The sequence below is a fragment of the Canis lupus genome, chromosome 20, assembly GCF_011100685.1.
Source record: "Canis lupus familiaris isolate Mischka breed German Shepherd chromosome 20, alternate assembly UU_Cfam_GSD_1.0, whole genome shotgun sequence".
NCBI lineage: Eukaryota > Metazoa > Chordata > Mammalia > Carnivora > Canidae > Canis > Canis lupus.
In genome coordinates, this window is record NC_049241.1 from 9,318,318 (window position 1) to 9,345,380 (window position 27,063).

The 27,063-nt window shown below is 39.6% G+C and overlaps 1 protein-coding gene across 5 annotated transcripts in view; it reads left to right on the forward strand.

The window, feature by feature from the left end:
* RAD18 (RAD18 E3 ubiquitin protein ligase) overlaps nt 1–21,350 on the forward strand; it is a 107,318-nt gene extending 85,968 nt beyond the window's left edge. For 4 of the 5 annotated variants that reach the window (XM_038565773.1, XM_038565778.1, XM_038565777.1 and 1 more), the window contains 2 exons: nt 9,289–9,351; nt 13,631–21,350. In XM_038565773.1, the coding sequence (XP_038421701.1) occupies nt 9,289–9,351; nt 13,631–13,739 (172 nt within the window). In that variant the 3' untranslated portion in view covers nt 13,740–21,350. The remainder of the gene's footprint in view (nt 1–9,288; nt 9,352–13,630) is intronic. The other variant, XM_038565774.1, reaches the window with a different exon arrangement.
* Nucleotides 21,351–27,063: the final 5,713 nt, after the last annotated feature.

Below are 27,063 nucleotides of genomic sequence, written 5' to 3' on the forward strand. Positions count from 1 at the left end.
ATTAGACTCTGAGTTGATGTCTTCTTTTGTTTCTTAAGTTTGTAAAAGCATACATGTTTAATTATATTTTGAAATGAGTTTTTCCTGACAGCCAAGAGGACTCCAACATTTGGAATTAACCAAATGTCCTTTTATTTCTCTTTATACAACAACACGCATTTCTTCACTTTTTATAAAAATTTAAAGAGATTGACCTAAAGGTCTGCTTCTCTCTTTAAATATAGTGTTTCCTAATCCTTCTTCTTGGCACGCAGAAAACGGGAGTATTTGTGTGTCATGAAGAGATGATGCTGGAGGACAGAGGTGCCTGCCATGGCCTTCAAAATTATTTTTGGCTATTTTTAGGTCCTTTGCATCTCCATATCAACTTGTCAATTGCCATAAAACAAAAGGAATTTTGGTTGAGATTCATTGAATCTTTAGATCAATTTAGAGACCAAATGGTTTATCAATATTGATCTGATCTAGGTCTGTTTTATATGCTTTAAAAAGATGACTCCAGATGTTGTGAGAATAGATGGGCGTGGGAGGGGTGGGCTAGAGGCAAAGCAAGAATGGAAAGGAGACTAGTTAGGCTTCTGCAGCAATCCATTCACCCATTGTGGTGGGGTGTATCTGCATAATAATAGTGAAGCTAGAAATGAGTGGGACTGGGGATATATTTTGGAGGTAGGAGAGGCAGAACTTGCAGATAGATGGTTTGCATATGGTGATCAAGGAAAAGCTCAACAGTAAGGATGAATCCTAAATTTTTGGCTTTACCAACTGGTAAATAGTTGTAGCAACTTAGTGCTTGTTCTCAGTTAAGCATCGGATCAAGGCATGACCAGCAAGTCATGAACCTTAAGGCAGGTTCATCAGTTGGGAGTTGGGGTAGGGTGGCAGATAGGTGATTTAAGAAGGAGGAGTCTTTTTGAGAATGGGAAGCAGAATATGCCAGGTAAGTATTGTAGGATTGCCTGGTAGCAAGGATTGCCCATTTCAGACTTGTGGTCAAGAACTTTAAATTTAGTTAACAGATAAAGTCAGATAAATAGATGTTTTGGGGTTTCTTTCCTGCCATGTTTAGTTGCTGATGTACAGCTCAGAGTAGGTAGTTAATTTTGGTTAGCCAGAGTTCCTGCATTAATTATAGAGGATATTGTGGGATACTAGAAAGAATCAGACAAATTTGATTTTAAATTGCAACCAGAATTAAAATTAAGATAAATATAATAATACATGCTTTGGAATTCTCTCTCATCAACTGAGAAAATGTCAAATATGTAGCTTTAAGAAAATAATGTTTAACTTTCATAAATAATAGAAATGTTTTTGACAATGAAAAAAATATATGCTACTACTTTTTCTTAACATTTATAGAGGATTAATAGTACCTTTTTTAAAAATAGTAAAGAGTAGATAGGCTTTTTGAGCATCTAGAGACTGAGAAGGAAAGGACCCATGGACCTAGGAGAAAAATGGACAAAAGTCATGAACAGAGATGGTTTGCTGAAAAAGAAATGCAAATTAAATCCAATTCTCACCTGGTAGGTTGGCCAAAAATCTTGACATTTGCTTATATACCCTGCTGTAAGGCTGTGGGGAAACAGACACTCTTTTTTATTACTGGCTGGTGCCACATAATACCATTCTTGAGAGGAATCTGATGAGATCAACTGAAAGTACTATTGTTTTGCCTTTTTAGCTGGTATTCAATGAATTTGTCCTCCAGATTACACCTGCATGCACAATGACTTACACACAAGGTTATTGGTTGTTTACATAATGACAAAAGCCTAGAAACTACTCAAGTATTTATCACTGGGGCTGGTTGATTAAACTATAATACAGCCATACAATAAAATACTCTGTGGTTGTTCAAAATGACAATCTCTGTGTGCTGACAGAGAGATTTCCAGGATAGATTTGTAAGTGAAAAGACCATTGTTCAAAACAGCATATATAGCATGGGGTTTCCTTTCTAATGGGAGGGGGTGAGGGCGAGATGATGTATACTTATATTTGATTTTGCATAAAGAAACACCAGAAGAATAAACAAACTAATAAGTGATTACACTTTGGAGACAAGGAATGGGTTGGCAGGAGAGTAAGGAGAGTGTGAGACTTCCCAGTGTACATATTTTTATGTGATTTTGAGTTTTTTTTTTTTAAAGATTTTATTTATTCATGAGAGACACACAGAGAGGCAGAGACATAGGCAGAGAGAGAAGTAGGCTCCCTGCGAAGAGCCTGATGTGGACTCAATCCCAGGACCCTGGGATCATGACCTGAGCCAAAGGCAGATGCTCAACCACTGAGCCACCCAGGTGCCCTGCCCTTTTTTTTTTTTTTTTTTTTTGCCCTGCCATTTTGATTTTGAACCTACAAAGATGTTGATCTACTTTAAACAAAAAGAGTCTGTACTCTTTAAAATAAAGTTTTGGAAATCATTGTTATCTTAAATGTTATATTAGTATAAATTGATTAATGAAGTTTGGTGATGCAGGCAGTAAGACAAGACAAATATATTACTGAGATTTTGTAATTTAGAGGTCATTGGGATTATTGGAAAAATTGCTAAATAAATTTGTTTATGTTTCTGGTCAAAAGAAAACAGTATCTAAGGAAAACAGCAAAGTAACTAAACCATAACATATGTTATGTTATAATTCAGTGATATCTTGTACTTTTAAAAATCTTCATGATTGCTTTTGGAAGGTTGACATTACATTTGGATATTTAACTTTTTAATGAACTTAAATGTTACCACAAAATCTTTTTCTAGTAACATACATTACTGTTTTGTACTTTATTATAGCCATTTTTCTGGGAGTATTTATGAATTTCAAAATACTTCTGAAAGCTAAATAAATGATTCACCATGTTTCAGGTGTTGATTTTTATTTGTTGAAAGTTTTTAGAGATATGTGGGAACATAGAATAGTTCTTGCACATATTTTGCATTTCAAAAGAGCTTAAACTAGGTGGTAAATGAGTCTACTGTCCTTTGAATGAATGCAACATTGTTTTGGGAGGAATGCATCTTCACCTAGATATTATGATCTCAAGTCCTTGAAATGTATGTGTGTCCATGAGATCCGGGTACCCAGCAGGCAGTCGTCTTTGTCTGTGGGAGTTCATCTCAGTCATGATTTTCTGACTCTAAAATGATTCTGGGCACGTGGCCGATTGTCAAATTAATATCCCTGGGCTTCACTTGCCCTGCTGACAAAATGGAAAGATGTTTTTTTTGCCCTGGTAACCTCCCTCCCTGGGTGATTCTAAAAAGCAAATGAGATAACTGTATGTTGTGAATGCTTTGTAAATTGAACATAACCTTTGTTTTATTTATTTTTTTCCATAACTTTAGTTTTAGTTAAGGTTTGCTTTCATCTTTTATTAAGGATTTACCATGTATTACTTTGAGCTTTGCATTCACATCCTTGTTTTGGTTTTTCTATTTTTTACTGACTTTATTGTCTCTGATCCTTTGTCCATCTGTGGGGATAAAACCCAAGGTGCTTATGAATTTAGGCTGATGCACGTAAGCTAATTATTACAATGGTTTGTAGAAGTAGTTGCTCAAAAACAAAAAGGTCGTTTTTGTCATTGTTAACATTGAGTTGTTTCTTGTTTGAATATAGGACATTTTATTGTTAGCCCACTACTAACATATTAGACGTAGAAACTACTGCTTACTCTAAAATAAGAATGGATTACTAAAAATAAGTGCTTGAGGAAGGATTCATGGTAGCTGGCAGCATGTAGGTAAATACCTTTGTCTCGTGGCACTGTGTGCTCTCCATTAGTCCTACAGTGGTCTGTTCTTAAGGAGTTTTTGTTTTTGTTTTTGGGTTTGATATACTCAAGCATGCTCAAGTTAATGCCACAATTATGAGAAGAGATGGGGCGGAAGGTGGGGAGTAACCACTAGATAATAGAAAAATCTCACTTGTAAGTAATCTTTAATCCACAGGATTTATATAGCAGATGTTTGCATTTTTTCCTACCCCATGGTACCCTGTGTACCTGCCATGCTGGATAAATAACAAATTCTGATGAATTTGCACCCTGGTGTCATAGAAACAGTAGAAATCAAAGATTAAAATAGAATACATAGTGATCAGATTTCCTGGCGCAAGTGGAAGCAGAGTGCTGAGGCAGTTATTTGTGTGATTCAGACCCAGATTTGTTATATGAAAATGGAAGCTTTATTTATTGAACACTTACTATGCTCTAAGCTCTATGCTAAACATTCTGTATGTTATATTGATTAATCTTTAAAATATCCCTATGAACTGCATGTGTTACTATCCTGACGTTATAGGTGAGAATATTGAGACTTGGGAAGATTAAGTCACTTGCTCAGTGTTCCACACTAAGTGACAGAAACAGCACCAAAACTCGACTCTGTTTGATGCTAAAATGCTGTGATTTCTTATACTCTGGATAGTCTGGATATCATATCATTTTGAGAGGTATTAGGCATCTTACTTTCCAGCTTTGGTGATAAGATCTTGACTAGTAAGATGAAATAATATGCTGCAAAGATCTTGACTAGTAAGATGAAATAATATGCTGCAAAATTTATGCTACATAAAAAAGTGTTTTCCTTTGCCTAGCCTATTAAAATGTTGTGCTGCCTTTTTTTTTGTTTTTGTTTTTTTTTTTTTTTTTTTTTTTTTTTTTTTTTTTGGTGTGCTACTGCTTTTAATAAGAGAATTACAAGAGTAAAAAACATTATAGAAAGGCCAGTTAGGCCAATGATTAACAAACCAAAAACAATTTAGCTTACACTCCTGAAAGTTTGAGCTGAAAATAAAGATTTTATAAATGGTATGAAAAATTAAGTGTGAGTATTCTAAATAGATCTAAATCTTTTCTGAACAGAGGTTGGGAATTCCATAGAATTCAAGATTGGTATTTTTGCCTATGAGTCCTTCTCATGTGTATTTAATCTACAGAATAATTTTTGCTCTAGCCTGGACTGATGGTAATATCATGGAGCACAGTTTAAACACCCTTATATAGCAAGCTGTGACTTTCATGTATCTGAGCTTCTTAAAGCATGATCTACCAGAATGTTCCAAACCCAAGTAGAAGAGGAGCTGAAATTTACTCTGACAAAGCTCTTATGAGAATTAAAAGCTATAGCTGTGTAGGCTCATACATGCTCTGATCTCTGGTATACCAGAGTGAGTAATTTGTTTTCTCCTATGGAGGAATTCTTAGATGTCCTAAAAGTATATGAAAAGAATTTTTGATCTTCAAGGCATAAAAATGAGTAAGACTTCAAAAATATTAATTCTATCCATAAGGAAGAGATCTGTGAGTGTTAATTTTAGTAACATTAACTGTTGTACCTAGTAGTCTGTTGGTAAAATCCTACTTGTGAAGCTGTATATGTAATTTCAAAACTGTGTTTTTTAAGTAGAATATGGTAAGTACATTACTTTAACTTTTTAAAAAGGAATGAACAAGTCTATCTGCTGTTTTAATTGTAGTGTTAACTCTTAGTTGTTTTTTGGGGTTGGGAGAGGGGCAGAGGGAGAGGGAGAGAGAATCTTAAGCAGGCTCTACACTCAGCATTGAGCCCAACTCAGGAGGACTTGATCTCATAACCCTGAGTTCAGACCTGAGCTGAAATCGAGAGTCAGATGCCTAACCAGCTGAGCCACCCAGACACCCCAACTGTCAGTTTCTTAGTGGTGACTAGATTCAGAGTAGGAAATCTAGCAGATAATCCTGAAATATCACTATAGGTAAACTTCAGACCTCCCAAACTTTGTCATTCAGGTTAATGACTAAGCTGGGGTGAGAGGAAAGAAGTTGGGGAGCTGGGCACTGTGGCTGGTCAAGGGTGTTGAAGTCACAGAGCAAGAGGAGATTGCAAACCACTTTTGAGGTGTGTTTTTTGTGAGCCTCCTCTACCATCTGTTTTCACTGAGATAGTGTAGCAAAAACCACTTAGGTTTATGTCACTAATGTACCGCAAATATTTTCCTTTAACAAATCAGTGATTTCTCCTGGTGATTTGAAAGGCCCTGGGTAAATTGACCACAAGACTACTAAGTTAGTTGACAGGCCTAGCTGTCCTGCTTATTTAGCTGAACAGGAGGGATGCTTTGTAACCTTCCTGTTAAAAAAAAAAAAAAACTGTATGTGTGTTGGCAACAAGCACACTTTATTTCTTCTAGCCCCATGACACCTACCAGGACCCAGAGCTGCATGACCACCCTTTAACCCTCATTCTCTTAGTTCATGGATTCTCCATAGTGGATGGGACGTAGTTCTTGGTAGTGAAGAGGCGGGATGGCAAAAACAAAACAAAGCAAACAACCACAACTTCCCCCTCCAAAAAAAAAAAAGAAACAAAACCTTACTCTGTGTATAAAGCATATATATGCACACAGACACATACGTACAATATATAAACATACATTACATTTCAGTATTAAAATCTCATGGAAGGGCAATTATAAAAAAAGAAAAAGTCTGGGGATCCCTGGGTGGCTCAGGGGTTTAGTGCCTGCCTTTGGCCCAGGGCATGATCCTGGAGTCCCGGGATCAAGTCCCGCGTCAGGCTCCCAGCGTGGAGCCTGCTTCTCCCTCTGCCTGTGTCTGCCTCTCTCTCTATATATATGTAATAAATAAATAAATAAATCCCAGCGTGGAGCCTGCTTCTCCCTCTGCCTGTGTCTGCCTCTCTCTCTATATATATGTAATAAATAAATAAATAAATAAAATAAAATAAAATAAAATAAATCTTAAAAAAAAAAAAGTAAAAAGCAGGCAGCTCGGGTGGCTCAGCGGTTTAGCGCCACCTTCAGCCCAGGGTGTGATCCTGGAGACCCGGGATCCAGTCCCACATTGGACTTCCCTGCAGGGAGCCTGCTTCTTGCTCTGCCTGTGTCTCTGCCTCTCTCTCTCTCTCTCTCTCTCTCTCTCTCTCTCTCATGAATAAATAAATAGTCTTTAAAAAAAAAAAGTAAAAAAGCTCCTTAGGTGGGGGATGAGAATGAAAAAGGTTGAGAAATGCTGCCCTCACTGTGTCCAGGTAAAAAAGAGTCGGTGATGGTATCAATATAAGAATAGAAAAGGAAAAAAAAAGTTATATTTAAACAACTTCGGTTTACTTTATAAAGTTGTAGTAGTTGAAGTAAGGAATAACAAAGGTTGGGATGTTGGGAGTGAAGAGGTTAGATTGCTTCTGTGGGAGTAGAGGTGACAGTGGATATTAGCCCTCCCTAGTGAGTGGCTATGAAGGTCTCTCTCTTAGGAAATTAATAAAGTTGGTGAAATCTGCCTTGTGTCTCCTTAAGGACCTTCTGCTTTTCTCTCTTCCCTCCTAATAAAAACCACATTTAGCTAGCTGTTTAATGGGAAAATTTGTTTTAAGGCAATTTACACTAAGGTGAAAATTACCAGCCATAAATGAATGTTGTGTTTTTCTGGGGCACTTGCATTTGCACGGGGGGTGGGGTGGGCACCCTCAAATGTAGAAAAGTTAGTAGATGTTTAGGGGCTCTGATACTTTAGATCAGTGCTTCCCAACCCAGGGGCCTGAAGGAATGATTTGTTGGGTCTGCAGGAGCACATACATATCAAGAATCATTTTGACATAAAAAGGGTGTCTCACAAATGCCGGTACTACCGTTTTTTCACTGACACTGTAATGAATAAAATATAGACTAAAAGTATTACTAAATTTATAATAGTTTATTTTATTTATTTATTTATTTATTTATTTATTTATTTATTTATTTATTTATTTATTTATTTATTTATTTATTTTCTTAAGCCACAAACACTGCTACCCTATGAGGACTCTTATCCCGAAATGCTGGAGAACCACTGAGCTAGCTCTATTGGAGGGTCACTACGCCTGCACTGCGAATGGAACCACCACACACAGGCTGTCATACACATGAACCATAGTCAGAAGGGCTCCTGCATCTAGCTCCTTGAGAGGCTTGGGATTTGAGGGGCACACGTTGAGTAAAATATTTGGCACAGCAGCATTCACTGATTGTTGTTGCTGTGTTTTGTTCATGCAGCACAGGAAAACGTTGCTTCAAAGTGATTTGTCAATAGTTGAGAATGATTCATTGGCACTTTACTCCCCATAATTTTTAAACTTTGGTTTTCTGAGTTTTGTTAGAAAATGATTGGCACAAACATGCCCAAACTGTTGTTTCTTACCTGAGAGAAAGTTATTCCTTTGTTTTAGCCATTTCAACCCTGGGGTAGTTACTCCAGTTTTTGAATTGTCCCATGCAATGCCCTTCACATTCTTTGTCTTGAATGCCTAAAGAAATGGTTTTTCACTATTGATGTACGTCTTTTTTTTTATTTGGTAAGAATTTATTTGGGTAAGAACAAGATGCTAAAAGCCTTGAAACACTTTTTCCTTTTATAAAGATATAATACGTGCCCTCTTTAACCTTATTTACCTTGTACCCTTCACTGATAGACCAAAGATTACACAACACTTTAAGCTAATTTGCGTTGTAACAAATTCCAGTATTAGCACAGTTCAAATTAATTAATTTTTACTTTACTTTGGTTACAAAAGAACTAAAAGTCACTTAAGAACTTAATGTCTCTTTGTGAATGTCATTTCCAGATAGTAGTTTTTAAAACACAATTTGATCTTTGGTTGCCATGGGAGATTAAAAAGGCTTGTGACTATTCCATTTGAATTCAAGTTTTATGTTGAGGGATTTATTTAAACCTTAATGATTTGTTTTCTTTATTATTACTAGTTTATTAAGTTTTTTTCACACCTTTACTGAAGTTGATGTATAATAAACTGCAAATATTTATTTATTAATTAATTTATTTATTTTTAATTTTTATTTATTTATGATAGTCACACAGAGAGAGAGAGAGAGAGAGAGAGAGAGGCGGAGACATAGGCAGAGAGAGAAGCAGGCTCCATGCTCCAAGAGCCCGATATGGGATTCGATCCCGGGTCTCCAGGATCGCGCCCTGGGCCAAAGGCAGGCGCTAAACCGCTGCGCCACCCAGGGATCCCAAACTGCAAATATTTAAAACACAATTTGATGAGTTTTGATACCTGTATACAGCTATGAAATCATCTTCACTATCAAGGTGATGAACCTACTCCCAGAGTTTCTACTTTGTAATCCCTCCTTGCCCACCCCCTGCCCCCTGCAAATGATCACTGGTCTGCTAGTTTGCTTTCTGTCACTGTAGATTAGTTTGCATTTTCTAGAACTTCATATAAACAGAACCATATGGTCTTTATATTGTCTGACAATATTGATGTACATGTTCTTTTAGTTCCAGTTCAGACATCATAAGAGATCTTCTAGAAGAAGAGGAAGCCTGGGAAGCATCACATAAGTGAGTTCTCATCATCAAGAAATAAGTGTGTACTTTGAGAAATTAAAATTCTGCACAGTTGATTTTCAAATATAAGAATATGTGTGTTTTCTGATTTAAGAGAGTAATAATTCACACATGTGAAGGTAAAGATTTCCAGTTTACTACTTGTTTCTATACATTTTTGCTTAGAAATGGAAGGAAGCCTTGGGCAGCCCGGGTGGCTCAGCAGTTTAGCGCCGCCTTCAGCCCAGTGTGTGATCCTGGAGACCCAGGATCGAGTCCCACGTTGGGTTCCCTGCATGGAGCCTGCTTCTCCCTCTGCCTATGTCTTTGCCTCTCTCTGTCTCTCATGAATAAACAAATAAAATATTTTTTAAAAAATAAAAGAACTGGAAGCCTACTCTAATACCTCTGGTCTCTTGTCAGAAGTTGTTCTAAAGACAGATTGTTCTGATAAGAAATTAATAGCGTAGCCTTAAGCACTGGTTCAGTTTTAGAAAACTTCCAGTCCTTTCCTAGTTGTTCCCAGCCATAAGATGTATTTAGTGTAGAATAAATGCAGTTTGATTTCTTCCCCTGTTAGCACTTAAGAATCCATCCAAGAAATGAGAATGGTGGAGGGGACCTATTTTATGTCCCACTATTAGGTAAGGAGGAAAGGAAGTGCCAAAGAATTACATTTTCATTCATCTCCACCTGCAGGAGTGATCTGTGGCTCTGTAGTACAGCAGAGCAGCTTTGTTCCACTGTAATTTTGTGATTACACTTCAGTGGGCCCTCAAAACTGCCTAGCATATTTACTGTTTCTGTGATCATTTCTGTGGTTCTTCACAAGGATTATACCAAACCTTAACCTCTTTCCAGAGGCTGCACCCCTAGCCAGAGACCTCTTCTCTTCCTTTGTAGACAGTATAGAAGCCATTATATGGGAATCCTCATCTTTCCAACACCAAATGTATAAATCTGCCTATATTTGTACATGTTTTATTCCTCCTTTTATTATAAAATAATCAATCTCCTTTTATAATAAAGGGATGTCCTGTCAGAGGCAAATTCCTCCTCTCTTATTCCTACCCATTTGTTAGGAACTTTATCCCTTCTCCCCTTCCCTTGTCTGGCAACCTCTTCCTCCCAACTATATCTTTCTCCTTGGGCTTTCAGCCTACTCAAATCTTTCCATCCAGGCAACAAATAACACCTCCCTCAGTCTCTCCTCTCACTCCATCTCATCCTGCAGCCATTGTTGTGTCTCTCCTTCCTTTCTTAATGGATGATCTCTGTCTGCCACTTCCTCTTCCATTTTCTCAGCCAGTTCCATTATTTGTCTGAAGTTATTTTCACTAAAGTCATTGAAGAACTCCAGGTTGCTAAATCCAAAGTCAAGACCTTCCTTGACTTCTTAGCAGGTTCGATATTGTTGACCTCTTCACCTTTTTAAAAGCCTCTCCGAGGCTTAAAGAGGTAAATTTCCATCCCAAGGTCATTTAGCAGCAAGTGGTATGTGATGGAGCTAAGATTCCAACCAACGTGTCCAAAGTCAGCTCTTTAGACCATTAAGGTATGTACTGTCTTTCCAAAGGAGGAGAGGTCTACTGTGCTGAGGTTTTATAACTTCATAGCTGAATTTCTGGGGGGAATGGACAGTGTGCTGTGTCTAGGGAAAGTATTATGAGGAGGTTTTTCAAGCCAGTGAGGTATTTGGTGGTTCAAACAGTAACATTTTATGAAAGTTTGGGATTTTGACTACATTACTCTCACCTAAGCGTTACTTAACTTTGCATTTTGGAAAAAAGGTCACTGCTTAGCTTCCTCTTGTACCAGGAATCACTGACACCAATGGCTACAACACGTTGTAGCCAGAATTCCTGCACCCCAGCCCATTCTTGATACTCATGGCCTCCAAAAGTTACCATTTTAAGAAAGCACTTATGACAAATCCCATCTATTAATATTCATGGATTATAAATGTTACAGCTAGAAGGATCTAAGTGCTCATCTTGTCTAACTCCTTCATGTTATAGAGAAGGAAGCTGGGTTCCAGAGTGCTTAATTGTTCAGGTCAAGATCCACAGCCATTTAGTGGCACTGCCAAGATCAGAATCCAGGCCTCCCAACTTCAGCAGGCATAGAATAGTTCAAACAACGTTATGCTTAATGTAGCAGTAGAGACAGAATCAAGAAAAGCCTCCACAGCTTTACTTTTCAACAAATTTGGCAATTCTACATCTTAAGCTTATAGGCCTGTTTTGTGGTGTATTTGAGATATTAGTCCTAGAACATACTATTTCAGTTCCAACACATTCTCCTAATTCCATAAATGATTGAGAGGTTCTATTAGCAATACAGTGCTTCATATGAAGCAATATTTTCATGAGCAGCAGAAAAACAAAGTTTTCTACAGATTGGTCTTGTTTTTTTGTTTTTTGTTTTTATTTATTCATGGAAGACAGAGACAGAGACACAGGCAGAGGGAGAAGCAGGCTCCATGCAGGGAGCCTGACGTGGGACTCGATCCCAGGACTCCAGGATCACGCCCAGGGCTGAAGGAAGTGCCAAACCGCTGAGCCACCCGGGCTGCTGCCCTGATCTTGTGTTCTTATGTCTGTAAATATTGGCTCATTGTACTGTTTTGAGCTATAAAATTTATTTACATTGAACAGGATGAAAACAGAAAAATGGTCCTGACATACTGTTTCATGTTTCTAGATTTCAATTTTTTTTTAAGATTTTATTTATTTGACACAGAGCACAAGCAAGGGGAGCAGCAGGCAGAGGGAGAGGGAGAAGCAGGCTCCCTGCCAAGCAGGGAGCCCCACTCAGGGCTCCATCCCAGGACCCTCAGATCATGACCTGACCTGAAGGCAGATGCCCAATTGATGGAGCCACCTAGGTGCCCCTAGATTTCAGTTTTTTAAATATGTAAAATGTGAGGAAAATCTGTTTGCCTCAGAATGCCTAAGAGCCCCTTCTCTCCAGAGCTGCTTGCCCTCCACTGTCCCCTCTCTCAATGAATAGTAGTATGGTAGCCTGCCCCATTGTTCAAGCCAGACACCCAGGAATCATTCTCCACTTCTCATTCACTCCAACCTTTCATATTCAGTCAACTGCAAAATCCTATAGGTAAGTGGTACTCAGGCCTAAATATGTATTACAGACACTTGAAGGAGTTGTTAAAACACAGATTATTGGGCTTTACCCAGTTCTAAGAGTCTGGCTCAGTAGATTTGGGGTGGGGCCTACTAGTTTGCATTTTTAACACATTCCCAGGTGTTGCTGATGCCCCAGCTGGCTGCAGGCCCTCTGCTCTTCCCTCCTGCTTGCTGCAACAGCCATCCAGCTGCCTCTCTGCCTCTAGTTGTTCATTCTGCCAGTGAGATCTGAGACACATTGTGTTCTCTCTGTTAGATTTTAAAGTCAGGGACCTCTGCCCCTTCTCCAGAGACCGTAGATCTTTGCCTGATTCCCCTGGGCCAGTGAGTTTCCTGCAGTAGTTGAAAGCTCTTACTCATAGGAAAAAACAGTCCCAAGAGGAGGTAGGGGTTTCTACCTGACCCTGTCACCTCCATTTATCAGCTTTATCCTGTGCCAACAAAATGGACTCTCCCCAGTCTCCCACCTTGTTCCCAGTCTTTCTCATGAGCACTTGATAGAGGCTCCTGGAAGAGGTTGCCAGTGCATGTGGACTCTCCTTATGTCAGGGGCCTTCAGAACTAGCCCATAGTTCAGAATTCATTAAAATGTTAGCTCATTAAAAAAAAAAAAAAAAAGTTAGGTCATGTCCTCTTACCTGGTTGTACAACAGCCACCTTTCTCCAGTTCTGTGTCAAAAGTGAGAGAATTTGTGTGGCCCACCTCTCTTTGGTGGGGTTTTTCTTTCTTTGGAATTTTGTTTTCTTGGTTGCCTTACAACATCAGCTCTCAGATAGGATCAAGAAAAAATTGATCTTGTTAGACTCTGACTTTGTCTTAGGATAGGAGCACTTTTTTTGGCGGGGGTAGGAGGGCACTTTTCTTCCTGTTACATGAAATACAAAGCTATTCTAGATTTTGATTTGGAAGAAAGGGGTTCAATACCTGCTTCTGTCACTTATGGCCTGTAATCTCCACTCAGTCACTGTTTTCTGAGTTATAAAATATGTATACGAATAACAGTAATAATTATTATAGATTTACCAGAGTAGAAAACTGGAGGTTTAAATGAAATTGTACGTGTGAAAGCACTTGTCAACTAGAAACTGCTGTAGAATAATCATGAACATTATGTTCTGAAATGCTGTTTCCTTTTTTCTGTTTTCAGAAATGATCTTGATCTTCAAGATGCAGAAATGAGTCCAGTACAAAATCGTCGTACGAGGTCGTCTGAGAATGCTGAGATTGAGCCGAGCAATAAGAGGAATAGGAATTAGTGAGGGCTGTGCTGACTTTTCTACTCTGGTGATTGGAGTGTGGTACTTTGGGTTGCTACACAGACTTCATAAATGCCCAAGTGACGGTGTTGACTTCTCAATTTGATGGTTTTGCTGATTTTCATTATTTTCGCCTTTCCTGGGAAAAAAAGTTATAAAACATCCTCACTTGGTCAATTAAACCCTGTCTCTAAAACATCTCTCTCTAAAAATATTGACATCCCCAAGTCTGCCAGCTTTGCAGGGTATACAGACATTTTGGCACAGAGTTTTATAATGGTTTTGTTTCTAAATTTCAGGATATCCTTAAGGCATTCTCCTTTTCCATGGAGAAACTAACTTGAGAAGAAGATTCCTTTCAACCTCTCTGTCACAAAGAGCATCTGAGGAGTTAAGAGCTTTTGTATTTCTGCAAAGGCAATATGTCATAAATCACCTCTTTGGTGCATGTCAGCCCCTGATGCCTGGATGCCAGCATGCCTGTCACAGCATTTACATGATGGTCTGCCAAGTTTAATGTAGTCATTTGTCACTTGGAGTAGCATGTTGATATCGAAACTAAAAATCACAAACACTAACTTAGAAACAAACATTGGGTATATTCTTAGGAAATGGCACTTCAAAATATTAGTCTTTTTTTTTCACTTGGGTAAATCAGATCTTTAACACTGAATCTTAGCTATTAAACAGAATGTAATAAATGAATTTTGTAAATGAATAGACTATACCAATTTAAAATAATGTCCTGGAAAAGTGTCTTGTGAATAGTTGAGTACAAGCTACAAATCATTGGAAAGATTTGGTCAGAAATCTTTGGACAGTGCAAACTCCACCAGTTCCCAGTTTGTCCAGAGTTCCTAAAGCCTCTCTTCAGCATCTCAGAGCCAGCCCTCTCCACCCCTGCCCCCACATCACTCCCAGCCCAAACACATCAGCTTTCAAATAACATGACAGCACACATACCAATGTTAAAACAATAAATTTATGAATGTGCCAGAGACTTTTGTGACTTCCCCTTTCCAAAGAATATCTCCATTGAATTTGGCTTTTTTGCTATGCTTTCAGGTTCCTGGATTATGTGTGGGGTCTCATTATGACTTCAGCATTTTCACACTTAAATGGACATTTGTTTTCTTTTTGAGTTCCTTGAGCTTCAAATGGTTATGAAAGTAGTAATTATTACTTTAATTGCAGCTGTAAAAAAAAATCCAAACAAGTAAATATGAAAATCTAATTGGCTTTATTCAAGGATTTATGAATCGGGTAGCATCCCATTTACAAGTAGAAATGAACACCAAGTTGCTGTACAAAACAGGTGGTTTTTAATGGCAGAAACTGTGGAAAGAAGGAAGGAAGTCATTAGCAAAAGAAAAAAGGATTGCTGTAGGCAAGGTCACCTTTTGGGGGAAGGGTAGGTCTGTCATGCAGATGACCTCATTAATATTGATCAGGAAATTCCAGATTGACTGGTTAAAGTCATTCCTGTAATGCAATAAGTTTTGGTTGCTGTTGTGGGGGCAAGTGGCTCCATTTTGGGTCAGTTATTTCTTTTCCTTTTTCTTTTTTTTAAACACAGCAAAAGGAGTTTGCAAGAGAGTAGTGTCAGGTTTAATCCGATTGGTAGTGAAATGAAATAGGCCAGGCAAAAGCTGGTCGAGGCAAGCTTTTAATGGGACATGCCCTCAGGTTCCGAGGCCCACGGGAGGTAAAGAGTGGGCCCGGAAGTTGTGCCTAGGGGAGTACAAGCAGGCTTTTTAAGGGGGAGCGGTAAGGGGTTGTGAGTCTGTAAGGTGACAGGTATTAGGGCATGTTACTGGTGGAATGAGTTTGGGGCCATAACTGCTTATGCCCTTATATGGGGTCTGGGTAAGGTATGGCTCAGGTTTCCTACATAGGTCCTGTCTCCCCCTGATGACACGTCCTTGGGCGGTCTGCTGGTGAAGGGAAAAAAAGTTCTGAGGTGGGGGTAACAAGATGGAGCGTCTGCTGCCATTTTGTTGATGCCTCCCGATCCCCCTTGATCCTGCTGGCCTAACAAGTAGTGAGACCCATGATAGGGAACCAGGCAAGTGATTTTGTTCAGAAAATATTTGATTATTTTCTTAGGTAGCAGTCATTGGGATGAGTGATGTAGGAAGGACATTAGGGTTCAGAGCCATTGGCCAAAAAAATTCTTAAGATATCTTGGGCACAAAAAGGTGGTTTTATTAAAGCATGGGGACAGGACCTGTGTGCAGAAAGAGCTGCACTGGATAATGAGGAGTGGCCCATTATATATTTTCAAGTTGAGGAGGAGGTTAGACATAGCTTAAGTCTCCTAGGTATTTTGACAACAAGATTTCCAGGACCTTGAGAGGGCTAGCTCTTGTTAGGAAAAGGTCATTTATTACTGTTTAGTAAAAACTCAGTCCTGAGACTCTCCAGATATATTGGTGGGTCATATCCTTGGAGGATGATTGCCACCATGCGTCTTAGAGGGGGGGATAGAGATAATGGAAGTCTCCAAAGAAAATTTTATATGTTTAGTAGATTTACAGGATCTTGGGGATTGGGCCAAGATTGCCTTTTGCCCTTAGGAAAGTGGCAGCTGAATTCCTAGAGGAATGTCACTCTGTCTGTGTTACGGACTTGTCAATGGCTATAGGTAGAAAGGAAATGTAATAATTTTTCTTCTGCCTTTGTTTCCCACATCACTGAGCCCTGGAAAAACAGAGATGACCAGAGGCCATCTGAAATGGTGGTTCTCAGAAGGGATGGTTCTCAGTAGGATGGGGAGGAAGATTTTGCCCCTAGGAGACATTTGGTAATGTATGGAGTCATTTTCGGGTGTCACAACTGTGGGGGTTGGGGGATTGCCACTGGTATGGATAGAGACCAAGGATGCTTCTGAACATACTATAGCACACAGGACAACCCTCAAGCAGTATTTGCTCAGGCCATGGTGCCGTGGTGTGAGGCTCAAACAAAATGCCATGGTGCAAGTCTTAAACAAAACATTTTTTTTTCTCTCCCAGTACTTAGCAGTCCAAAATGAAGTTGTCAGTAGGGTTCTGAGATCTCTCTCCATGGTTTGCAGATGGCCATCTTCTTGCTGTGCCCTTAGATTATCTTTCCTCTTTGCTTGCATATATTTGTGTTATAATCTCCTCTTTAAAAGGACAGCAATCATATTGGTCAAGACCCATCCATAAGATTTCACTCTACCTTAATTATCACTTTAGGGCAGCCCCGGTGGCTCAGCGGTTTGTAGATCCGGGATCGAATCCCATGTCGGGCTTCCTTTATGGAGCCTGCTTCTCCCTCTGCCTGTGTCTCTGCCCCTCTCTGTCTCTATGAATGAATAAAATCTTTAAAAATCTTTTTTAAAAAATATTATCACTTTAAAAACCCTGTTTCCAAATGCATTCACATTCTGAGGTGCCAGGAGTTACAACTTCAATATATCAGTGGCAGGGTCAGGGAATACAACTTAGGCCATAACACCCCCCTAATTAAGAATTATCAGGTCCCCCCCCCCCAAAAAAAAAGAATTATCAGGTCCATTAATATTGTCAGTGGTGCCAAGATTGAGAAACTCTAGTATAGAGGAGCCCTTAAGTCTACTTGAAAAATAATGCCTACAGGACGTTTACTAAGCTCTATTTGTAAGCACTTAGAAACATTTAACATTTATATATTGTAAGAAAGGGATTTTTTTTTTTTTAAGATTTTATTTATTCATGAGAGACACAGAGAAGCAAAGACCTAGAGGGAGAAGCAGGCTCCTCACAGGGATCCCAGTGTGGGGCTCGATCCCCAGACCCGGGATCACGACCTGAGCCGAAGGCAGATGTTCAATCACTAAGCCACCCAGGCGTCTTGAAAGAAAGAGATTTCTATATCTATTTGAAAATGAGGAACATAGGATAAATGTCAAATCTAGGATAGAAACCAATAAGTTTTTTATTCCAAAATTGATCTTTTTGTGAAAATACAAACCTCATCACTGGTTATTAATTCTTTTTGCCTCCTAACTCCCCTCTAGGGTATAACAGCTCCCATAAATATGTCATCCCACAATGGCAGTGATGCCTATGGTTTGGGGAGGGTGCAAGTAAGCTGCTGTGTAATCTAGAAACAGACCTCCAGGTTGATCTGATTTGTCAGGCCATGTTTTCATCTTGTAATCCCTTCTCTCTTCTTTATACCCCTCATTGAGAGTCACTGGTCTAGTTAAAAAGTAAATTCATACTCATATGACAGTGTGAGTAGTATAGCAAGGACAGTATACATTTAAGACTAACTCATGTGGTTGAAGAGATTCAGAGCAAGTCTCCCTAAAATGTGCCACTTTGGCATGTGATAATTAAGCTAAAGGCAATAGAGATTCTGCAGACCCAAGAGAAATTTTTTTGCCATTTTCTTAACTATCTGGAAGAATTTAAATGGGGGGGGGGTCTTTCCCAGATTTAGAGTTAATACCAGAGACAAAATTTTATACCAGAGACTCTCTCTGGTAAACATCTAATTACATGAGCCTGGGTGGCTCAGTGGTTGAGCACTTCCTGCATGGAGCCTGCTTCTGCAAGGCTTCCTGCATGGAGCCTGCTTCTCCCTCTGCCTATGTCTCTGCCTCTCTGTGTGTGTGTGTCAAATAAATAAATAAATAAATAAATAAATAAATAAATAAATAAATAAATCCTTAAAAAAAAAAAAAAAACCTCTAATTACATCTAAAACATCTACTCTTATTCTTCTGTGAATTGCCTTACCCCCTCTTTGAAGTCTCAGGCCTCTTCCCATTCCTTAGCTCAGGATGGCATATATACTCCCATTTTACCTTTCTGTCTTTGAACTTCTTGTGTATGTGGGGTTCTCATACATACAAAATTAAATTTGATTTTCTCCTGCTAATCTATCTGAACTTAATTGTTCCACCAGCGGGAAGAATCTTTGAAGGATAGAGGAAAAATTTTCCTTCCCAGCATGGTAAAGATTCATGTCAACAGGAGTAAACAAAATAAAGCTTTTGGAGATTTTTTTTTTTTTTCTGGTTACCTTTGGCTCTATAGAATGAGAAGAAAGCAATTATCTAGATTACTACACTAATTGTTGCTGTGATTGAAGTCAAAATTTGATTCTTGAATTTTCTTAGAACTGGGGAAAAGGCAGAAACAGTAGATTACAAAATTCTTAGCACCTGCTTAAAGAAAATAGCACTTCTATTTTCTTCAAGTGAGACATGGTTTTTCCTATTATGTGTTTATTTTAATTATAAGAGTAACTAATTATGAACATTAAGAGGAGAAAAGCCATCACAACCATTGAATTCATCATCATTTTGATAACCTTTATTTGGTTTTAATCATTGAATATATCAAATATCCTTCCTTAGCAGTAGCCACTTGAGGTTATAAACAAGACATACTGATACTGACATATCTATGTTACTGGCTTTATATCCCCACCTACACTTAGGCCTTATGGGGGCATTTCCCCATCCCTTTCCCCATATCTCCAGGTATCCCTGGCCTCAGACTACTGAAAATACAGGAACAAGTGCATGCCTCAGTATGTTGCTCTCCTGCCACATTCCTGCTGGTCACCTGTCCCCCTTGCCAGTGCTCTCTCACACTGCTGGTCCTGCCGGAGAATCCTGACTTGCCATGTCCTGACTTGCCATCTGCCAAGGCATCCCCTTGCCCCCTTCCTGTTGATTTCACTGATTCTTGGCCTTGCTGTGTTGTAAGTGGAAGCAATGAAAGTGTGCTCCCCTAATCTGACAGTGTGCTGTCTCCTCGAATCATTGTGTCCTTCATAAACATTTTGCAGTTTTTCCCTCTTTCCTTAACCCCTTTTCTTTCTCCTTTTCCCCTTTACCTTCTCTTTCTTCTTTCTCTCCCGTGCCTTTCCTTGACTCTCATGACTACATGCCAGGTAGTAGTTCAGAACATACAACCTGCACTAATGGGACTTACAGACCAGATGGACATTAATTAAATAATTACACAGATTATCATTGTGAAAAGTGAAGTAAAGCGGAGATATATGGTCCTGTGAAAATACGTAATAGATTTTGGTTTTGCTCATAAGCTCTATAGGAGTTTAAAAATCAGTCAAAGAAGGTAATGTTAATCATAGTTCTGCTCTGTCCTCTGTGTCCTCATCCCCCAGGAAAATGCATGTATCTTCTGACTTTTTTGGCCTCAAATACAAAATATTAAAATGCTCATTGAAGTCAGCTTAGGGAAATAGTGCCTATGTGTCCACTAAATTCACAATTGTGTCAGACAAACTAGACAAGTCAGAATTGCGTATGAGCCAGCCAGGACTGACTCCACACTAGACATACCCACAATCCTTCTCTCACTTTGTCACAGAACACTTTGACAGTATATTATCAATACCCTGTAGTGATTATGTCATGAACCCATCTGCATCGTGTGCCACATTTGCAGTTTTCTTGGACATCGAAGTTACTGCCAATTTTTCCCAGTTACAAATAATAGAATTACTTCGGGTAGATTCCCAGAAATGTAATTGTTGAAACATTAACTCTTAACAAAATATATGGCAGTTTCTTTTTTTCTTTTCAAAATAGAGGACATTAGGATGTTAAATTCTAAAGGGATTTTGGTCTGTGCTTTAAAATAATGGTCATTAAGATATATATTGGAGCTGTTTATAGGAATTTCACAGTAAGTGCCAAAGCTTTCATACAGCTGCTACTTCTATTAGATCTCAAAGCCAAAGGATCCATAGTTGACAACTGACAGAAGACAGTTCTGTAGGGTTACAAGCAAGCGAAAACCCAAAAATGCTTTGGGCATTCTAATACTGTAGGATCTCTGAGGACGATGACTAGAGAACACTTTTACAGCATTTCACACCCAAGTTGGGTACATTTTCTGGCAAGATTCTAGGACTGTCATTTTTTTAGTGCTGGCCAGAGAAGGGTCCAAGCCGCTTTGGATGCCAACGTTGTCATACTCTTGTGAATGTTTTTACTTGAATGGGGGACCAAGTGGGCTCAGGAGCACCAGCAGGCAGAGGACTTTTTTTGGCCCAGTACTACAGCCTAGAAACTACAGGTTTCATAAGTGAAGCTCCAGACTTCCACATGGCATTATTCCCTCAATTCGGTTGTATAAGAACTGCATCACAATCTTGAAGGATTTTTATAATTTTTGCGTGTGCACTATTTAGAGCAGCCCTTATATGCTGAACAGCATGTCTGAGGTACAGAATGCACTTCTGGGTAACCTCACATTCACAGTTGAATGAAGCTGTTAATAGTTTGACTTCTGAAGAATATCTGCTAAAGACATTCTTATTTGGCAGCATTAATTTCTGAAACCATGAACTCTATATAATATGGAGCAATTTATATCGTATTTTCTAATCATGACATTGAGTTATCTAAATATGTTAAATGCTTGAAGGAGGAAGTGGGGCTAAGGTACAATATGTGACAGCAGATACTCTTATGTACCTTATCCCAGTTTTACAGCAGTACAGGCTTTATAGGGATGCATTTTGTGGAGATGTGTTTCAAGATGATGCAGTTTGCACTGTTACTGATTTCTGTCCAGAAGTGGGAAAGAGATGAATAAATGTTTCTTAAAAGTCTTACCCTGTTTGGGGCTGGTATTTTTCTTGCAAAGTAAAAGAATATAGTAGTGATGAATTGTGGGATAGTTGTGTTCCTCATGAGTGTTAAATGGAGAGACCCGGGCTACACTCTGTTAAATTTTGATAGGCCAACAGCACTTGCTAAAGGATGTTCTTTAGTAAGAAGGGACTAAAACCCAGAAGAGAAGAGTGAGATACAAAATCAGTCATGAGCAAAGAAATTGGTAATCACATTGGCAAAGCTAAATAAAGACAAACCAAAAGAAAATGAAAAACTTAATGGGACATGGTCAAAATGGGTAGAATGAGAGTATTAACCTAGTTATGTGGCATGTTGGAGAGGGAGGCCAGAATGTTAAAGATATTCTGAGTTCCTTCATACTGTTTGGGAGGCATTGACCTATTTTACATTGTAAGTCAAGGATCTCTCAAATTTTTAGGGGTAATTATTCATGAATAGAAACAAATGTATTTTTCAAATCCTACAATGGGATTAAGAAAAGTTGGATCAAACCACTACATGGTAGAGGTGCCTGGTGCCTCAGTCCATTAAGCATTGGCCTTCAGCTCAGGTCATGATCTCAGGGTCCTGGGATGGCCCCACAGGGCGGGGGCAGGGCAGACTCCCTGCTCAGCGGGAGTCTCCCTCTCCCTCTTCCCCCTGCCCCTCCCCCTCTGCTCATGCTCTGTCTCTGGCTTTCTCTCTCTGAAATAAACTCTTAAAAACCCACTACAAAGCAGAAAAGAAGTTATACAACTACAAATATGCATAGTGAAAACATAAGACAGTCCAATAAGCCCAAATATACCAATAATTACTGTATATAAATAACTGAACTTAGTAATAGCTAATACTTATTACACTGTGGGTAGTACTTGCCATGCACTGTTCTTAGGGCTTTGTCAATGTTCACTCAATCATTACAACAAAATTTAATAGATAGGGAAGCTGAGACAGGAGTCAAGACAGATTCCAAGGATATGCATGCAATGTGTGTGACAGAGATTATATTGCATCCTCAACTCCTCCATAAGCTTCAAATAAGCCCAAAATTCCTGGAGAAACTGGACTTGCCATGACTTAAAACTACCCTGGCTGTCCTGAGCTCTGTCCGCTCTCCCACTGTTTGCAGGGCTGTAGCCACCAGACCTTATAGTCACTCACGCCAACACCCTAGGCTTGCTCCTGCTTCAGGGACTTTACGCTGTCTCCTCAGTGTGGAAATATCTCCTGATCTTCACATGGCTGCCTGCTTCTCATCAGTAAAGACCTGCACAAATGTCACCTCATCAAAGCCTTCTTGGACCTCTCTCTAAAATATTGCCTCCTGAGCAACCCGGGTGGCTCAGTGGTTTAGCGCTGCCTTTGGCCCAGGACCTGATCCTGGAGACCTGGGATCGAGTCCCACATCAGGCTCCCTGCATGGAGCCTGCTTCTCCCTCTGCCTGTGTCTCTGCCTCTCTCTCTCTCTCTCTGTGTCTCTCATGAATAAATAAATAAAATCTTTAAAAAAATGAAATATTGCCTCCTGAGATGCCTGGATGGCTCAGTGGTTGAGTGTCTGCTTTAGGGATCAGGGTGTGATCCCAGGGGATCAAGTCCTGCATTGGGCTCCCTGTGGGGAGCCTGCTTCTCCCTCTGTCTATGTCTCTGCCTTTCTCTGTGTCTCTCATGAATAAATAAAAACTTTAAAAAATAAAATAAATATTCCCTCCTTCCTACAAGTCCCTTTCTGTGCCAGGCTTGGCTTTCTTCATCATATGTACTGTCTAACATTATTTATTTGCCTATTTGCTTATGATTTGTTTTCCCCTACCAGAACATGAGCTCTGTGGGAGGAGAGACTGTCATGTTCACTACTGTGCTGTGCCTAGAAGAGTGTCTGGTACATACTAGGTGTTTGAAACTGTCAACAAAAAATGAAGAGCTATTTTGTGGTTTGTCTTCTCTGGCTGGAACATGAGGCCCCTGAGCCCGGGAACTGTGTCTGAGTGGACCTTACCTCTGGACCCCCAGGGTTTGGGCAACATGGGAGCCCAATTGGTAAGCACTACAGAGGTGCTGAATGAGTCCTTGCTGAAGAGCAGAGAGGTATGGTTAACTGGGTCAGGGCCATTGCAGCCATTCCAATTTTCCTCAGCTCCTGTCTTCCTGTCCGTTCTTCGTCTGTCCCAGAAATGATTCAACAGGATGAAAATCACACCAATTATATCATGTACATGAACCACTTGTCAATCCAAATCATCATGACTCTCAGTAGCAACTCTATCTTATTTGTACAGTAGTAATCTTTACTGTCAGTTTATTTGATTTCAATGCTAAGTGCTTTTCTGAGTTTATGAAGTTTATTACTCTTCTATTTTTTTAAAAGATTTTATTTATTTATTCATGAGAGACAATGAGAAAGAGAGGCAGAGACACAGGCAGAGGGAGAAGCAGCCTCCGTGTAGGGAGCCTGATGTGGGACTCAATCCTGGATCCGGGGATCACCCCCTGAGCTGAAGGCCTACACTCAACCGCTGAGCCACCCAGGTGTCCCATTTTGTTACTCTTCTAGTGTAGACACACTCTCTGAACTAAAAAATGTTACAGGAAACAGTGAGGACCTCAGTCATGGGAAGTGTTTTCAATTTTTATGTAATGCTTACCTAGAGTCTTACTTCTTGGGGCCCAAACTTAATTTTGCTTCAATCTTTGTATAGGCCTGTATGTTGGACACAGAGATCTTCACTTAAGATGGATAAGACACTCCTAATGCTAAAAGCTATTAATTACTCTGTTGTATTGGGTGTCTTCAGGATTTTGTTAAGAGTTTTTCTTTTGGTTTAACAAATGGTCCTGGAGTCTCTGTGCCAGCACAGGGGCACCTGGCTGGCTTAGTCAGAAGAACATGTGACTCTTGATTTCAGGGTTGTGAATTTGAGCCCCACGTTGGATGGAGAGATTACAAAAATAAATAAACTTGAAGTGTTCAGCAGTACTGTGTCTTTTTTCTAGAGGTTTTGTTCTGGTGACAAAGTTCTGCTCTTGGGAGTGTATTGATTCATTCTTATCAGGGAACAGATGAAGGGGCATCTGAAGGATTAGTGTGGTTGTGATCATGAAAGAAAAAGAGGCCTGAGATTGTTTTAGGTTTTTTTGTTCAAAGAGGTCATAGAGGGGGATCCCTGGGTAGCTCAGTGGTTTAGCACCTGCCTTCAGCCCAGGGCATGACCCTGGAGTCCCGGGATCGAGTCCCGCATCAGGCTCCCTGCATGGAGTCTGCTTCTCCCTCTGCCTGTGTCTCTGCCTCTCTCTCTCTGTGTCTCTCGTGAATAAATAAATAAAATCCTTTTTTTAAAAAAAAGGTCATAGAACTGGAATTGAAATCAACCTCGGAACCTACCTAGTCCAACCTCATTGTCTTACAGATGAAGGTACTCAGTTAAGAGAGAGAGTGCTTCTCTCCAGATCACACAGTGGAGATACACAAAGTAAAAGCTGAAATTCTACTTGGACAAATGAACAGTTGGGTACCAATGCGCTGTTAAAGCCTTTCATAACTCGCTGTGGGATCTTGAGTAAATCCTCTAACTTTTTCATTTATGTTCTTTATTTGTAAAATGGGCACACCAATTCCTGTCTTTCCCATTTTCTGAGAAAATCCAGAAAAGTATTATAGTTATTAAGTTGTATCCATTTATATGTGGAATAGTGCTGGCCCTTTTTTAGGAAGAGTAGTAGTATCAAGTATCATCATAGTGCCCGTAATTAGTTTATTTAAAATTTTAATTATTTCTAAGCAATACATTTTCATGGTTCATTATTCATAAGGTACAAAAGAAGCCTCTCTGCCACCACCATTTTCTAGCCATTGAATTCCCCTCCCTGGAGCCAACCAATCTCTCCCAGTGTTTTTTTTTTTTAGAAATATGCATATGTAAGAGAATAGTCCTCCCCTTTTTTTCCCCACAAAAACAATGGCATACTATATACAATGTTCTGTACCTTGCTTTTTTCTCTTAACATTATACCTTTTAAATATTTAATAAAGTATCCTTTCTCTTTTTTAAGGCTGCATAGGATTGCATGTATGGCTGTTCCATTATGTCTGAACCAGTTCCCTATTGAGAGATGTTTAGATTTCTAATATTTTTCCATTATAAATTTTGCTAAAATAAACATTTATATACACATGTTTATGTGAATTTTGTGTATCTGTATGATAAATTCCTAAAAGTGAACTTAATGGGTCAAAGGTTTTGATAGTTTATGCCACTTTAATCTGGGATACCTTGGATTTAAATACTGCCTTTCAACCTCTTTCTTTCCAAATGATTGTAGGCTATGGCCCTTTGACTCAGAAACTTAGGATCTGACATAAGGGATAAAAGGTATGAATATGTGTTTGCATAATAAAAATATGGGGTAGAGGGTCAAGACCACAACCTGGCAGACTTTGAGAAGGAAACAGACATGAAGGTGCTTGGGAGTCTTTGGAGAGCTCAGGCTGTCACCTTAGGATGCCATGGCTCCTGGAGTGTCTGCTTTCCCCAAACAACTGACAGATCACAAAGGACCTCACAGAACTTGACCTAGATTACAAATCCTTTGTCTGGTTTGTCTTTGCCAGAGCAGTTTGTCTGCCAGAGCAGACTGCATAAGATAAAAATGAGTGTCAAAATAGCAATAAATATTTGTTGGATAAATGCATATATTCTTAGACTCCCATGAATGGGTCAGCACAGAACTTCTCAGACTCTGCTTAGACTAGTGGTGGGGCTTGTGCTCTCAGCAAGAAGGCAGCACAAATGGGTTGTGCCATGTGAGGCCTACCCCGATCAACACAGACCAAATCAAATAGAACCGTACACCAAAAAAAGAAAAAAAACAAAGGCATTATTTCCCGTATGATAAAGACACAAAACCACAACTACCAAGCAAACTATCGATGACTATTTTGCTGAGCTTCCCCTTCCAACAGCTCCCACCCCCGAGGGTGGAGGGTGTGGTGTCACAACTCTTAGGCCATGTACCTAAACATTCCCACCTTCATCGTGGTGCTTACAAAATTGGGATACCATAATGTGGTCATTGAAAAGTTAGACCAGACCTGATGAAAGAGGAACAGAGGTAAAGGCATTTGAATTTAGTTTTAAGTATCTTGGTATCTAAGGCAACATGGGAAATGTGTAAGAAGGCATTGTTCTCACTGGCTGACACCCTGTTGTTACTTGGTTTTCAAGTTGTCGGTTTCCCGTAGATGTTACTTGTGCATTGTCTGGTTTTGGTCAAAACACTAGGATTTGATGGTCACAGGTGAGGAATCTGTCACTGATCTCCATCCCCCAGGCATGTCACCTGTCATAGAAGAGCTAAGATTTGAAAGTGTCCCCACTCATTGGAGGCAAACGTGCCTGTGTTCTCACTTGATTCTCAGGACATTCCCTGCAAGCCCCGAGGCCTGCCTAGCTCTTCCTGGCCCTCCAGCCACTCCTGCACCAGTCTCAAGGTTCCAATTTTATTCCCAATAAAATTGTCTTATACCTCTCTTGCAAAAGAAGGAATAATTGAGGGCAATATAGCAGGTGGGATGCCTTCTCAGCCTTTACCAGTCTTGTAGATTCGGTTTCTGGTTTCAGCTGTACAGGATGGTGCCTGCTTCCAGCCTAGTAGTGGCTGGAGGTCTTAGGATGGATTAGGCACCATCAGGGTTGATGTCCTCTCCGGTCT